Source organism: Urtica dioica, chromosome 5, assembly GCF_054948205.1.
Source record: "Urtica dioica subsp. dioica isolate 48M chromosome 5, U.dioica_male_clone48M_v1_H2, whole genome shotgun sequence".
Classification (NCBI taxonomy): Eukaryota; Viridiplantae; Streptophyta; class Magnoliopsida; order Rosales; family Urticaceae; genus Urtica; species Urtica dioica.
In genome coordinates this window covers 9,120,546-9,137,448 of record NC_142760.1, presented here as the reverse complement: position 1 = coordinate 9,137,448, position 16,903 = coordinate 9,120,546, and the positions used below count along the sequence as shown (strand labels likewise).

Here is a 16,903-nt window from a genome sequence, read left to right as displayed (position 1 = left end):
GCTAATGGGATCTCACCCGGGATCAAACTATTATATAATAGTATTTTGTCGAACCCCTTTCATAATCTACGCTCCTAAACTATCTCTTGTTTATATATGTAAAGCCAGGAGCTTGTATATATAAGAGTCTTTATTATTATTATTGTTGTTATTATTATTATTATTAGGGAAAATATCAAGAGTATCCCTCATGTTTAATCGAAATGCGAGATTTATCCCCTCTATTTCTAGAAACATCAGACATATTTCTTCAGTTTAATATAAATGACATATACCTCCCCTTAAAAAATGTTATATTACAAATATCACCCTTTTCGTTTATTTTTTACAAAAAAAATAATTTGAACTCCTCAAAATACCCTTAATAGAATAAATATTTATTTACTATTTTATTAAAAAAAAAATCAAAATCTCTCTTTATAAAAAAAACCTTAACTTTTTTATAAAGAAATTTTTTAATTTTTTTTTTGTATATAGAATAGAAGATAAAAAATTATTTCATTAAGGATATTTAGGGGAGTTCAAATTATTTTTTGTAAAAAATAAACGAAAAATTGTGATATTTGTAATATAACATTTTTTTAGGGGATGTATATGTCATTTATATTAAACTGGAGAGATATGTCTCATATTTCTAGAAATAGAGAGGATAAATCTCGCATTTCGATTAAACACGAGAGATACTTTTGATATTTTCCCTTATTATTATTATTATTATTATTATTATTATTATTATTATTATTATTATTATTATTATTATTATTATTATTATTATTATTATTATTCACATACACTACTACAATAACAATATTGTATTTGTTTCTTTTTAACTGATTTAAATCGTTAGGCAACTATAGAGCTTATTATACTTAATGTAGTTATGAAATTTTATAAAACAAATGAGGTAGTGGTAAAATCTTTATAAAAGTTTGGGCATTTAAGAAAAAGGCGTCTATGAAATTTTCCCAGAAGTTGGGGGTGGCTCAGGCTACTCCCCGCCTTAATGTGGTCCGCTCCTGATTATGTTTATTACTTTCTTCATTTATCTAGTGTAAAATAATTAATTGCTACACTAATAATTCAATAATAACAACCATGTTTTAACACGTCAAGGAATTTCTAGATTGAATAAAGGGAATAAAATGAAGAGAAGCTGATATCTTAATTACGACATTTGAACTAGGCCAAAAGCAACATATTATTGAAATCATCCCAAAAGACAAATTTTCTAATGTACGTTCGATTACAGATCCAAACGATTATAGATAGATGCCACACACATGAAAAAAAGGAGTAAAAAAAAAAATACAAAGTACACACAGATAATAAATAGATACATATAATTAAACAGTCAATAATTTGTTTCCTTAAAAAGTGGATCAATGCTTTGTTCCCATTTTCCATGATACATCTCCAGAAGCTTTTCAGCCTTTGTCACACCTAAAATTGAAAAGTGCAACATATCATATATTTTCTTCTAGATTTTTTTTTCCTCCTTTTAATTATCTTATTTTTTTAGGATATTTTTTTAATGAGAAATTGAAAAAATTAGTGCTAAAAAGTCTCAATTACCAGTCATTGCCACGTCAACCACCTCATTTAGATAGCTTGATTCTTTCATGCCCCTTCTCTCTAGGCCATCCTGCACAAACGACATGTATAAATATATATGTGTATGTATATATATATATACACCAGTAATTAAGCGACAGTAAAAACCATATATAAAAAAAGAAGTAATTGGTCAATATCAAGTTTAGCTCATTACCTTAGCCCACTTGACAACATCTTGAGCAATGTGTCTAAGTAACCCACCTCGAAAACGTGTATTCAAGCCAGTTCTAGGAACCTAAACATATATACCAACAATATTTAAATATCTCATGGATGTCATAATTATAATAACTGAGATATTTATGTAATTGTTAATTTATAGTTCTTACCTCATTTCTCAGCATTTGCCTTTCCTCCGGTGTCCAGTCGGATATCAAGTCGATAACATTTCGAAGCGAAATGTCGTCGTAGAGTAAGCCCACCTATTTGAATAAATATAAATAAAACTTGAAATATTTTTTACAAAAGAGAATCGATTATTAAGCTAAATAAAAATTGTATGCAATAAATATATAGCTTTTCTTATTTATAGCTTTTCTTTTTATTACTAGTAAAGTTGAATTGTCAAGCATCGTATTAGCATTGCGGAACATGTAAGTTTTCATAGATGTAAATGTGTGTATATGTATATATATAAATTAATGTATAGTAAATAGTAATAATATAAAACTACCCAGAAAGCTGGTAAGGCATATAACATGCCCAGAGGACCAGAATCAGCCCCTCTCATCTCCATGTATTTCCTTAGTCTAACCTGAAAATATCAATACAATAAAATTTAAACATACATATCTTCAATTGAAAAAAAATATAGTAGTTAATTATAGGGTTCAGTGAGTTAAAGTTTGAGGATAATTATTAAAGAAAATTGACACTAATTTTAAAAGTTAATTTAAAATCTTTATTTTATCTTCTAAAATTAGAATGCAGTGGAATATCTTTAATTATTAATAAAAAATATATCACATATAAGATATAAGTAATTAATCGTGTCAAAATAATCATGTCAATGGGACTTTCACATTGATTGATACCATTTTTTTTTTAATTTCCTCGAAGAGAGGTGAGACATTTATTTAGTTTATGACAATTTCTTTATTTAATTCAAAGAGCACAATTGGTGGTTCTAATGTATATGAAGTGATCTTAAAAAAAAAATGTATATGAAGTGGTTGCAATGTTAATTAACCTCCGGAAAAAGTAATCCCAAATGGTGTTCCCAATCATCGATAGTTGGAAATTCGCCCGGCATTTCCCGAACTTTTCCGTCCATGAAATCCTGCGAATGCACAAATTGCAATGTTATCATATATTAGTTTTAGTAATCATCTTTTTATTTAATGATATGTATAAGAAGATTTTCTAAAAAGTTAGTAGAGCCGGACCCGAAAAGTACTTTGAGAGGGAATGTACTTGTTTTCCCTAACTAGACAAAACAAGGGAACATCAAGAGCGTAGTCCACGTACTTGTCGAATCTGTGCCGCAAAACTCGTGATGAAGTCACTATTGAAAATGTATATGATTTTTTGTTTTTTTGGCGGGATAATAATGTGTAATGACATTTACCCGAAAGAGTCGTCGAAGACGAAAGGTAACATTCCAGTGCGACTATTATCGATGTCAGTGTAAGCCTCACTAAAATTATAATTAAGGAATATAAATTAATACATTAGCATATTTATTATATATATGTATATATATGTGTGTGTAAATTTGATAAAATAAGGTAATAATTTTTGAAATTAAGTGTTGTAAATTATTCTGAACGAACAAGAACCAACGAGATTTTTACTCTCATTTTCAATTAATTTGTAGGTGGAATTGTATTTATTAATAAATGTTACCTTCTAAAACTGAGATAGCCATTTGGTTTTCCCTCCGTGAAAGGCGAATTTGCGAACAAAGCAGTGGCTAACTGTTTGAAGATAGATATTGATAATAAGGATAAAAAAAAGTCTTCAACAATATTTATATGGTGTTTTAAAAAAAAAAAAAACAATATTTATATGGTAAAAATTGTTTGTTTTTTTGTTTTGTTTTTCTTTAACCCCTTACCAGTTCTAGATCCGCAGAATCCACATTACAGACATCATTTTATTTGTTATAACATTATGCTTGAGTACTAATTTGCTTTGATAAAAAAAAAGGTACTAGTTTGTTATGTATTGGTATCAACAAATATATTATCCATTAGTACAAAAATAAATATGAATTTAAATCATGTAAATTTCATTTACTGAAAAATATAGAAATAATAAAAAATTAATTATGTACTATTTTCTTGCTAATTTATCGATATTTTTATATCATTTTATTACATAATATATTAATTAATTTTCATGTTAAATGATATTGGTTATATATTATGTGACAAATAAAGTAATAGTTAAATATGATGTTATAATAAATAAATACAGTTTGAGCAGATCATAGGCGTTAAAAAAAAGTCTCAAATTATAAGGAAAATAGAAAATTAAGACGAATATTTCTCACAGGTTGTAAAGCGAGACTAGCACGGAATTTATGGATCATGTCTAGTTCAGAACTGAAGTCCAAATTTACCTGTGTGTAAATATATGCAATATGTGAGTTATATAAAAATATATCAATAGTCTTAAAAATATCATTAACTCACTTGAATACTGCTAGTTCGGTAGATAACGTCAAGTCCGTGCGATCCAAGTTTGGGGTAAGATATTCTATGAGGAGCATATCGTGCCTGACTTAAATACATTAGTAGATGATTGCTGAAATAATCTACAAGATATATATGTGTATATATATATATATATATATATATATATATATATATATTTATATCTACCTATCTATCTATATGACTGTATATATACCTTGGGGATGAAAGGAGTGTCCTGATTTTTGCACTTTGGATGGAATCCCATTCCAAAGAATCCTATTCCCATTTCATTTGCAATGGCCTTAACCTAGATATATAATTTACTAAGAGACATTTATAATTGATGTACATTTAAATTTAAATATATATATTAATACAACTTGTTTGACTTGATGAAAAAAATGGTTTGACCTGAAAAAGGTGAGAATCAATCTCGGCACGAACGTGGTGCAAAGTTTCCACAGGGGCTCCACTATGCTCGAGTTGACCACCTGCTTCCAATGATATGTTTTGCTTTCCCTGAAATTAAATTATGACATTAAATTGACATGAGATTTTCGATCCTGATCATATGTAATACGAATTTGAATATGTTTTTACCTGTTTGAGTCCTACAATGTTGTGACCATCCATAACTCTCTCCCAACCGAAATTATCAGCAATTGCATTAAGCAACTTTGCAATCTGGTCATACCCCATTGGATTCAAACTTTCACGCTCAAATCCAAACTTCTCATGTTCAGTACCTATTCTGCAATTAAGTAATTTTTCAAGGAAGTAATCATGTTATTATTTAGAAGAAATGTTTTCTTAGAAACAAAAGTCTCAAACTATACACTCATGTTCACTGAAAACAATGGTTCTTTAGTATTACTATTATTGGGTTGTACTTTTACTGTTGGACATATCATCGAGATTCTACTTTTACTGTTGGAAATATCATTGAGATTGAACTTTTTTGTTATAAGTTTTGGGCTTGAATCATACATTTTCGTTATAGCACTTTAACCTTGAACATGTAAAAGGTCTTCCACAAGTGTATCGTGATATTTAAAAAAAATGAAAAATATATCGTGATACGACGAGTCTAATGTATGGATTGAACTAAGATAAAGTGAAACCTAAACTATATACAATAAACAATTTGAGTAATAAAGGTGTCTCCGAGGGATACAATGAGGTTCAAGTGAAGTGAGTGTATTATATTTTAAAATTAACTTGTTATATATATTGAAAATGTATTCTATCGTTAAAAGAAACAACTAAAGAGTTGCAACCTTTCAAAATGGACAATGATAATCCAAACAAAATGACTATTGACCAAATAAAATAATAATTACTCAAGCATCATGTTCCATAATTTTGCTGGGGTTTTCATTCTCCTTGAAGATTTGTTTCCACTTTGATTTGCAATGAATATAAGATACCGAAATCCTCTTAGAAATCTATCATCGAGGTTAATGAATCCTATAACTAAAGTGGTTTTTCCCCTAAAAGTCTTTTTACGCAATTGAGAGCTTTTTATTTTTATTTATTTATTTATTTTATCTTGAGTGCTCTTGGGAGAGTCAAGAAACTATTTTGTTGTTTTGTGTGTATGCTTGAACCTATGGTTCGCTCGTATTACTCATTTATGCGTGATATAGATATTGGGTTTTGTAATTAAACATGATTTTTCCATCTCATGAGCTATTCCATACGAGAGTGTTGGTAGAGTATTTAAATGGAAATGAAGAGATCTCATATTGAGGGGATCGTGATTTGAAATTTACGGGATGTAATAAAAAAAATGGCACTATAGTGTGACTAAATTAACTAATACGTTATACCTTTTATCAGTAAATTTACTTTCCAACAGCAAAAACAAAAAGATAAACGTCAATTGCACCATATTGAATTACCAATGGCACATGTTATTAACTTTACTACTAATAATTATTATTAACTCAACTATCTAAGTATCTATTCACAAAATTGTTCCATTATTTTATCAAATTTAAAATTAGGTAACTAATCAACTAAAATATTTGAGATTGCTATATAGTCAACGTTTCGTAAATTTTAAGTAAATAGTCATAAAGATAACGTGACATTAAAAAAAAAGTGGAGTATTTACGTCAATTTATGCGTGTAAATACATGGACGTGACTATTTACCTAAGATTTACGAAACGTTGATTAAATAAAAATGTGAAACTGTAAATATGGTTATATACTTAATGTGCCCTTATTTTATTTGACATACTTAATATGTATGACGCTAATGCATGACATTATCTACACGCCATGCATGAAGCCAATGCATGACATTATCTACTAGCAGTGTTTAAAATATCACCGATATCTCGTAATATACCAACGGTATCTTGAAAATTGATCACACTGGGTATATAAACGGCCATAGCAACCTATGTACTGACAATTTTTTAAATACCGAATACAAAGAATATATATCACATGAAAAGAATATATATCTAAATAATATATTTACACTCTTTATATATATACAATTTATTTTATATGAAAATTGTCGATATATCTGTTGGTATTTAGCATATCAGTAATTTTTAATCGGTAACGTTATTAAAATCATTCTAACCTACTCGTCAATATACCTATCAATAGTCGATATACCACTAAAATATGAAACAATATTTTGAACATTGCTCTAGACTTGAGTTTAGTTATACATATGTTTATTATATTCTCTATATGAGACTTTTTTCATACACATTTCTCTCGAACTTACGTCACTTTTGTCTTCACACCCTCTTTTATCCTTTTATTGGAAAAAAAAATTCAATATTTATCTATTGAATTTGTCTAAAATATAATAGAAAAATCAGAAAATTATGTTTTGTATTAAAATTTACCTACATGGATGTAAACATTTGTGGGATCCCAATATTTGTTACTCTCTACAAGACAAAAATTTGACAAAAGACTTGCGGGCCTCACATTTGTGTGGACTCAATTTATGTGATGTCCACGGATGATAAGAAAATAAAAGGAAGAATTTATTGTAATCAATCAATTTCTTAGTTTTTTAAAGATTTTATCCAAAAATTTATTTTATTGAAAAATAATTCATCAGTGTCGCGATAAATTAATTAAAGAGTAATATTTTATTGTAATATTTTAAAAATAGCGGCTATTCTAATTCCTTTTAAAAATAACTTTTTTTTTTCTTGAAATGGTAAACACTTATTTTTCTTTTAAATTAAATTGTAAATTTTAAATAAATTTAAGTAAAGCAAAAAAATAATACACAAATATTTAATAAAAGATGCTAAACATTCTGTTTACAATTGAAAAACAATTATTTTCGCAAATAAAATTTTAAGTATGTTATTTTTGCAACAAGTTACAGTAAACGATTACTAGATACAATACTTTTTTTTTATCACGATAATTTTAAAAATGTGTCATAGGCTAATAGCTCTTCCGTCGAAAAATAATTTTTCAATGAGATATTTTATTTTTATTTTTTATTATATAATTTTCATAATTATCTCATCTTCGTTATATAGTCGACCACTGACATTTCTATAATCTGAGACAATCCATCGTCGTAATCTTAAACTTAGGTCTACTGTTAGAGAATCTCCAATGGTAAAAACCCTAAAACTTTATATGAAATTTGTAACTGACTAAACCATCTTAATCTTAACGTTTGCAATTTAGTCAACGATTAGAAAGTTATAGGAAAATAACCAAATATATGAGGTGGCAGTTGAGGCGATGGGTTAAAATTTCAAAAGTGTCCTTAAATCAATTTAGCGTTTTTTTTTTCTAGATTCGTCAGTTTCTATCTCTTTTGGTTTTGAATTCGTCACGTTCTCTCTCCTAATTTTTTTCAAACATTTTTTTCATCAAAACTTCAAAAACCCATATCTATCTCATATGAACTCGAAAATGAGTGATTCCAAATCCTACCGAGTAGTGGCGCCAAGATCTTCAAAAATAGATCCATTGTTAGATGAAAAATAATTTTTAATGCCATAGATGTAGAAAAATCATGTTACTGCCTTAGATATGGAAATAACTGAAAATTTTCGAAAATCATCTGGATATATATAGAAATTTATTGAATATTTATGGAAAAATCAATACAAACACACATAAACATGACGCATTAAACATGATTTTTCATCAAATACAATAGATCTATTTTTGAAGATCTCGGCGCCACGAATCCGTATGATTTGGAATCACTCAATTTCGAGTTCATATGAGATATATATTGATTTTTGAAGTTTTTATGAAAAAAATGTAGGAAATAAAGTAGGAGAGAGAAAATGATGAATTCAAAACTAGGAGAGAGAAATTGAAGAATTTAAAAAGCTAAGGTCATAAAAGTAATTTTTATTAGCTATCACTTATGCCACTTACGCTGTTTGGATATTTTTCCAAATGTTTGCAAACGTTGTCTATTTCCAAAATATGAATGTTTTTGTTGGCTATTAAACTATAGTGTCCACTTTATATTTGGTGTAATTTTGACACCAAATGTTTAAGAATTATTTTAATCTAGTTAATTCATAATACATGATTAAAAATACATATTTGAATTAATCTAAGTTTAATTCATATTTTTTTTAATTGTTTAGAGCTTATTATTTCATTCAATACAACTTAAACAATTAGTATGCTAATTTATTTTTATTTTTATAGTAGTTAATTTAATTAATAATATGTAATTTTCATATTTATGTCTTTTAATGGTGTATTATTTATTCCCAAGAAAATGTTGTACTATATATAAGTTAATTACTTTTTTTTGTTTTTTTTATAATTATATTTTTCTATTTTTTTAAATAATTTATTATGAATTTATACTAAATATTATAAATAATTAATAAATAAAATATAATTTCACTATTATACATAATTAGACATATAATTAGTAACTAATGAAATTAACAAATTTAATCTAAAAGCATATTCTTAAAATATTATCTTTAGTGTAAAATTTGATGTTGTATCATTGGAGTAAAATCAAAATTTGGTGTAAAAATTACACCATATCTAGTGTGAAAATTATACCAAATATAGTGTTAGTATTGGAAATGCTCTTATATCATCGTTTTACTTTGAGATTAAAAAGTAAAATGTGATAAGTTCCTCGCAGAATAAATTTTCACAAGATTTATGATAATATACAGATTGTCTTTGGCAGTACTATATATTTATGTACCTCCATTGGTCCTTAGGCTTGCATCCAGAGCAAAGATAACGGACAATATTCTTAAAATATTCTTAAAAGCATATTCTTAAAATATTATCTTTAGTGTAAAATTTGATGTTGTATCATTGGAGTAAAATCAAAATTTGGTGTAAAAATTACACCATATCTAGTGTGAAAATTATACCAAATATAGTGTTAGCATTGTAAATGCTCTTATATCATCGTTTTACTTTGAGATTAAAAAGTAAAATGTGATAAGTTCCTCGCATAATAAATTTTCACAAGATTTATGATATTATACAGATTGTCTTTGGCAGTACTATATATTTATGTACCTCCATTGGTCCTTAGGCTTGCATCCAGTGCAAAGATAACGGACAAGGTCTTGTTTCATGAGTGACTCCTTAGATACCACCGATGGTTGTGGATTCGTAGCAACATTGAGACGACTCATGTGATCTCTCTTCTTCACATGATCAGTGTTTTGCATTGCAAAACACGTTCCACCTTTTGAAATAGCGAAGCTGTGGACTAGGATAGTCGTCATGAATATAGTTATGGTGTGTGTGTGTGTGTGTGTGTGTTTTTTTCTTTTTGTTCGATAGTGATTCGGCTGTGCTTGTTTTGTCTTTTGATGATGACTGATCCATCGCATATGTGTACTCTATTTATAGCCTTTTCAAGTTGGTGTATATTGATGAATCAATCATGGATACAAACGTTACTGTGTTTCTAATATAATTATCTTTGCACTAATAAATTGAGCGGACCATTTCAGATTTATCTTCATATTATTATTAAATTAGTGCGCGTGGGACCCTGGTTATCCTCATATATCTTCTATCGAAAGTAGCACACAATAATTAGGCATTGTGTCCAATTCTGACAATATATTAATTTTTTTCAGTGATTTTCTACGATTGTATATAAACGTGACTTAGCATGGTATACCGCCACTCCCGTTACTACCAGTGTCCCACTTCCGTTAATTGACCAAACGGGAGTCCCGTCCCGTTAAGTAATGAGACGGAAACGAGATTTGGCCTAACGGGAATTCGGGACCCCATTAAGTAGTAATAAAAACGAAAAATATAAAAAAAAAGTTTTTAAAATGTTTTAAATAATTATATAGAAGAATTTAATTGAAAGAATTTTAAACTAAATGACTAGAAAGAAATAATAAAGAAGAAAGTCAATTTAAAAATAAGCCTCCTAAAAAACCTCACCGACCTCTATAAATGTACGACGGCGAGGAAAAAGAGCACCCCTTACCTCGTTAATTATTTGAAAATTATCTTGGACAAGGGCTGGGATATCCCTTAGTTATACAAGTTACACTAACCATTGATGTTTACATGTGCAAAATCAACTTCAAAATCGTAAAGAATATCAGAGCACATGAATGTTTTTTGTGCTCGATTACTACGTTGAATCCAATCCTTACCACATTTCAATGCTTCGACCATATCCGTTTTCAAGCTACATATTCTATCGTCGATGATGCGTCCCGCGCTACTAAAAGCCTGTTCAGATGACATGGTTGAAACATGGATGGTGAAGATGTCTTGAGCCATAGATGACAACACCAGGAACCTCCTTGCGTTCTGTCTCCACCAAACCAAGAGGTCGATGGCTTCGTCATCCGGTTTGACCCACTTGTTTCGATCGTACTCTTGTATCTCGGGATGGGAACGTGTGTCGGCTGGGATCGACCTCGGTTGACTTGTCCCACCTTCATGTTGAGGAGATGTTACATAAGCAAGCGCGTTGACGAACACATTCGTGTATCGGTGTTTTCTTGGATATTGCGTCAGTGATTGACTTAGCTGCGTTCGATATTGCGGTAGGAGTTTCGCTTCGTAAAACCTGAAAAGATCATAAAAAGCTTGCACGATCCTCGCAAGATCAAGTGCAATGTAATCTTGATCCTCGAAATGATTTCTAATGTACTTAAGAAACTTTTTTAATCCACCAATTTTACATCGGCACTCTAGAATGGCTCCAAAATCGTATAATAATGGAATCTTTCCAGCCCCCCCAATATTTTAGAAACCTGGCTCTCATTGCTTGAATACAATCGTAAAAAATTGCTTCGTTTTTATACTTATCAAAATGCACAACAATTACGGTCATAGTATGAAGACCGAGAAAAGAAGTAGGAGTGTAAACAGTGGAAAGATAACAAGTTTCTTTGTAAAAAACGTCAAGAAAAGAAACAAATGATTCAGCCATCTTAGTATCATATTCGGAAATAGCGTCATCGCCATGTTCACTGTTAATGTAAGTGTTGTCAATGGTGCCCACAAGAAGAGTTGTAGTGTGTATTTATGTACATTTGATGTCATATAGTCTTACGAAGACTCTTGCTTGTAACTGCTTATTTATTAATAAAATTGAAACGTTCATTCAATCTTCCTGGTCTGAAGCTTTATGATAAAACCTTAGTCTTTTAGTCCATAAACAAACTAAACAACTTACGAAGAGACAAATGTAGATTTGCATGAACAAACTCTTCGTACTTTGCTTAAAACGATATATTCGCAATCTTAGGGTCAAAGGACTATTGACCTCAGTACGATTGTTAGAAGAATCTATGATGTCTGGTTATGAGGCATTGAGAGTTGGAGACTCTATAGTTCTTCTAGGTATCTTCCGAAGGTACTGAATTGACCAGTGCACTTCTAGAGACAAGATAAGAACAAACCATTTAACCTCTTATGTCTCGAAGTCACTATGTATGAATTGCATCACGCTTACCTTAATCCTGAAATGAGACATGCCATTTCACAGCTTAGTATTCTCATTTGAGAAAGTCAGAGTTCGGACTCACTATGTGATTCCGAACAGGGCCTATTGGTGAAGTACTAAGTTGTGAGAATGTCATGAGTAACTTTGTGAAGTTCTCATAGATATGGAATTCATGTACAAGATTGCTGAAATGCAATGCATGTCACCTCATGCTTTGTTCCTTGGAGTGTGAATAAATGAACTAGCCAGTGTCCAGATTGAGTCCTGACTCTTTTGGATGAAACAATGTGACTTGTTAGCTCCTCGTCAATACATTGTTTCTAACTTATTCACAAGCGACAAAGGAGTTGAGGAAATAACAGCTAGAAGGGTAAAATGGTAATTTAGTAAACCCCGACTAGCTGATGACATTCATGAAGGGTAAACATAGATAATATTCAGTGGATCCGCTCATCATAATTAGGTTGAATTCTTGAGTAGAAAATAAATTCATTTGAACCGAGAGATTTTCAGTGTCAACTCTTTAGTGGAGTCAGTTGGCATTAAGCTAAACTTGGAAAAGGTTTGCGAACTTTTGAGTCCAAGTGTTTAGCTCAAGCTTTGTTCATTTGGGTCCATGAGGTCACTGTCACGAATCACATCGAGTAGGAATAGTTAAACTGGAAGCTAAGTCAAAACAAAAAACGAAAATAGTCAGAAGGGTATTTTTGTCTTTTGAGACAAAGGATGAAATGAATGTCAATAAATTTTTTGACAAGTTCATTTGATGACTTAATGTCACTCGGCCATGACTTGATCATTGGGCCTTGTGGATTAATTTCATTTCATAAGAATTTTATTGGAAATTCTTAATGGGCCTTTCTTATGTTGTTATGAACAAATGAAGAAGCTTCTAGAAGCTCCTTCTAGGATGATGTTGGGCGCCCAAATACCTAATAGAAAGAGAGAATATTTTGTGCATAAATGTATCAAGACGCTTGCCAAAAGAAAAAGAGGAAACAAATTTCCTATGCTTGCCATAAGGAAATTCGGCCAACTAAGGCAAGGAGAGAGCAAAACATAAAAGGAAAGAAATCCATGAGCCTTCTAGATGCTCTATGGCCGTGTGGAATAAAGAGGTAATGGGCAACATTTTCTCATGAATATGTGATATTCTATAGAAGAGGAAACTACCTTATTGAAGGTGAGACCTCTCCTATAAAGAGGAGCCCCATTCCACACATTTCATTCATCCAAGTTTAAGAGATTTGAGAGACTCTCTCTCTAGAACTTTGGCCGCCCCTTGCTCTCTCTCTCTAGTTCATTTTCGATTTTCTTGTTTTGGCACCTAGGTCCTCATTCGACCTAGTGTTTAGCTCTGCGACTTCAAGACTCGTTCTTAAGTCGTAGTGTTTAAAAGTGCCCACTCACTAATTCCTTTTCTCTCGAGTGATTTAGTGATAGAAACTTTCGTGGTTGCTCGAGGTGCCGAGGAAAGAAAGAGGGACGTGCTGCGAGGGGAGACGAGCGTTGCAACTTTCTAAGAGCTTCTCAAAGATCAAGCTTCAAGAAAGGTTAGTAAACTTCTTAGCTCATAATAGTTTTTAATTACGTGTACTTGCTCTTTGTCTAGGTTAGTAAAAACTGTTTTACTTGTAAATTTTTTTTTTTAATTTCCGCCGCTTACCGAAGCGTTAATTATTTTCTTAAACCCTAGATAGATTCCAACAAATGGTATCAGAGCTATGGTCAAAGATATGCATGTACATGTTTTTAAAATTATGAGCTTGAAAATCGTTTTCGAAAGTTTACTAATTTTGTGACAAGTTAGAATTGTTATCTTAGTTTTTTTTTAATTTATTGCTCATGTCTTTAAATTAAAAAACATGTTGATTTTCTATGAGTTTGGGATGATATTAAAACACATTAGAATCAGTTCTAAAAGTTTTTAATTTTTTATATTGAAAAACGTGTTTTAAAGGTTTGAGAAATTTCGAGTAAAATTTTGTGACTAGTTTTCTTGTCTTACTAGTTTCTTATTTTTACTTGAATCGTTTTATGCTTGTTGTTATTTCTTTTATTCCTTGTTATTACCTTGCTAATAAAACAAAAATAAAAGCTTTAACAACCTTCATAAAACGTTCCGTTACACTCGATTTTTTTTCGCACCTAAAAAGGACCAAGCTTTAATTATTTCTTTTTCTTCGAGCTGGAGTAAACCCGCATTAAAAGTGGCATAACTCTCAGCTCAGAAATCTAAATTTAATGATTCTTGAATCAAATTAAAGCTCTGTCTGTCCTCTGTCCAATGCCACCGGTTTCGGCTCAAAAAGACATCGGAGCCGCTAGATATGGCGATTTTACTCCGAGGTGCGCGGCTGTGCTGAAACTCCAGTTTTTTTTAGAAATCCGGATTTTCAAACCCCACTACCATGAGTTATAGAACTCTAATGAGAAAATTTTCTTGAGAAAAAATGTTTTTCATATGATTATAAACATGATGTGTAAGATTAAAATGTTTTTATTTTTGAAAGTTTAATTGAAATTGAGTTTTTACAAAACTAGTTTGAATTTTGAAAAACGTTTTCACTTTCAAACTTGAAAATGTTTTGTCATCCAAATCAAATAAGTTTTCAAAATGTTTTCAAAACTATATCTATATCACATATGTTCAAAATCTATATGCTCTTGAAAATTTGAGTGGGAGGTCTCCTTGTAGACAAGCCGAAAAATAAAAAAGATGTGTAATTTCAAACTTTCAAGTTTTCGAGTGAGTTGAAGTTCACACTTCCCTCACGCACTTTCCCGAAATAGAAAATAGGAAAAGATCGAGTATGTACCTTGTGCCTTTATGCACTAATACTGCTCTGAACATGTCGATCTAGGATTCTCTTCTACTTGTCCGCTCTGTCGTTCTCTAACTAGGAAATCTGTTTCCGAACTTATAAGAGTCGATGAACCAACTCCAAAAATTAAGTGGGAGGGTTATACTTGTTGTTTGTAACCCACGATCCCCAACACTAATGAAAGAAGCAATTAACGTGGGACTAAGAGCCGCTTTTGCGACCCTCTCTTAAATGGGAGTACTCCAAGGCGTTTTTGCTTCGATCATTGCTCAATGAGCTACGTCCGAGAGTGAGACGATGATGGCAAGGCCTCCCCTTAGGGGATTGTTTTTCAAAGTTGACCTTTTGGACTAAGTGGTTGGTTGCACACTTAGACTCAATCCCTAGTAATCCTCCTTCGAGGCCCTGCGAAAGGATGTGAGTGATCAAACCAATTTACAAGGTGGCTAGTCAAAATTTGGTGTATTGACATCTTGGCTATGCATTAATGATGTGTCATTTACTTATAAAAGGAGATTTTTTGCGGCCTTCTCTTGAGGGATTAAATTATCGTTTGGTTTATAACACCTTTGGATTTTATAAAAGTCTTAATAAAATTTAAATCCTAAACCAAAGACTAATCATAAACTTGTTTCAACTTTAAGCAACATGTCTCGCAAACATCCCTCAATCATCCTTTCCTCGAACAAACTCGAAAACAAAAACTACGTAGATTCGAAACATAACCTCGAAATAATAGTTACCGTTAGCAAGCACAAATGGGTACTCACCACCCCATGTCCTCCTCTGACGAAAGATGATTCGACTCAAGAGGACAACGACGCCTTGGCGGCCTGGCTTCGATCCGATGAGATTGCGAGGTGCTATATCTTAGCATCTATGAACAATATGCTGAAAAAGCAACATCGTGACATCGAGACTGCCGCCGACATGCTCACCAATCTCCTTGAGATGTTTGGAGGGCAGAGGCGTCAAGCAAGGCAAAAAGCAGTGCGACAGTTTATGAACTGTCACATGAAGGCTAGGACTCCTGTTGGAGACTTTATGATATTGATCATTAGTCATCTGAGTAAAAAGGAAATCCTAGGATCTGAGATTGATGGGAAGAATGTCATAGATGTGATCTTAGAAACTCTCCCCGCATCTCTTGATACCTCCAAGATGAACTACTCCATTAACAAGCTAGAGTACACTGTTACCAAGTTTATGGAGGAACTTCACACTGCTGTAGGTCTCACTAAGAGAAAGAGGAATCAAGGAGAGACACATGCTACTGATGTGATCTTAGAAACTCTCCCCGCATCTCTTGATACCTCCAAGATGAACTACTCCATTAACAAGCTAGAGTACACTGTTACCAAGTTTATGGAGGAACTTCACACTGCTGTAGGTCTCACTAAGAGAAAGAGGAATCAAGGAGAGGCACATGCTACTGAGCAAAAAGCCTCCGCCGATAAAAAGCAAAAAGCCTCTGGAACTGTGAAGAGACCTCACAAGGCCGATAAAAAGAACTGTCCTGCCTATCTCAAAGCAAAGGAACATAGTATTGTACTAGTTACCGAAGCATGCTTAGTAGCTGATAATGTATCAACGTGGATTCTTGACTCCGCTGCTACTAACCATATTTGCTGTTCCTTGAATGGTTTCAAGAAAACCAAAAGCTTAGAGGAAGGCAAGTTCTGTTTCAAATGGGGTGATGGGAGCCTGGTGTCTGTGAAGGCTGTGGGATCCGTGACGCTGTCTTTTGAAGACCGCACATTAAACTTGAATGATGTTTATTTTGTTCCTACCTTTGGGAAGAACTTAATATCCGTTGCTCTTCTTCTTGAGCAAGATTATTGTTTAAAGTTTATTAAGAATGGAATTCGTATTTTGTTTCCTGATAATTCT

At 31.5% G+C, this 16,903-nt stretch overlaps 1 protein-coding gene across 1 annotated transcript; it reads right to left on the bottom strand.

Annotated features, from left to right (window-relative positions):
* Positions 1-1,189: 1,189 nt before the first annotated feature.
* Positions 1,190-10,073, bottom strand: LOC149395094 (glutamate--cysteine ligase, chloroplastic-like). The gene is made up of 15 exons (XM_089614935.1): positions 9,776-10,073; positions 4,854-5,004; positions 4,665-4,772; positions 4,468-4,560; positions 4,251-4,334; positions 4,109-4,177; positions 3,460-3,530; positions 3,182-3,250; positions 3,000-3,090; positions 2,804-2,893; positions 2,288-2,368; positions 1,944-2,036; positions 1,769-1,849; positions 1,573-1,642; positions 1,190-1,440 (listed from the first exon to the last, which is right to left on the bottom strand). The coding sequence occupies exons 1-15, from the start codon at positions 9,985-9,987 to the stop codon at positions 1,352-1,354; spliced, it is 1,452 nt and encodes a 483-aa protein (XP_089471061.1). The 5' UTR covers positions 9,988-10,073; the 3' UTR covers positions 1,190-1,351.
* Between the last annotated feature and the right edge of the window lie 6,830 nt (positions 10,074-16,903).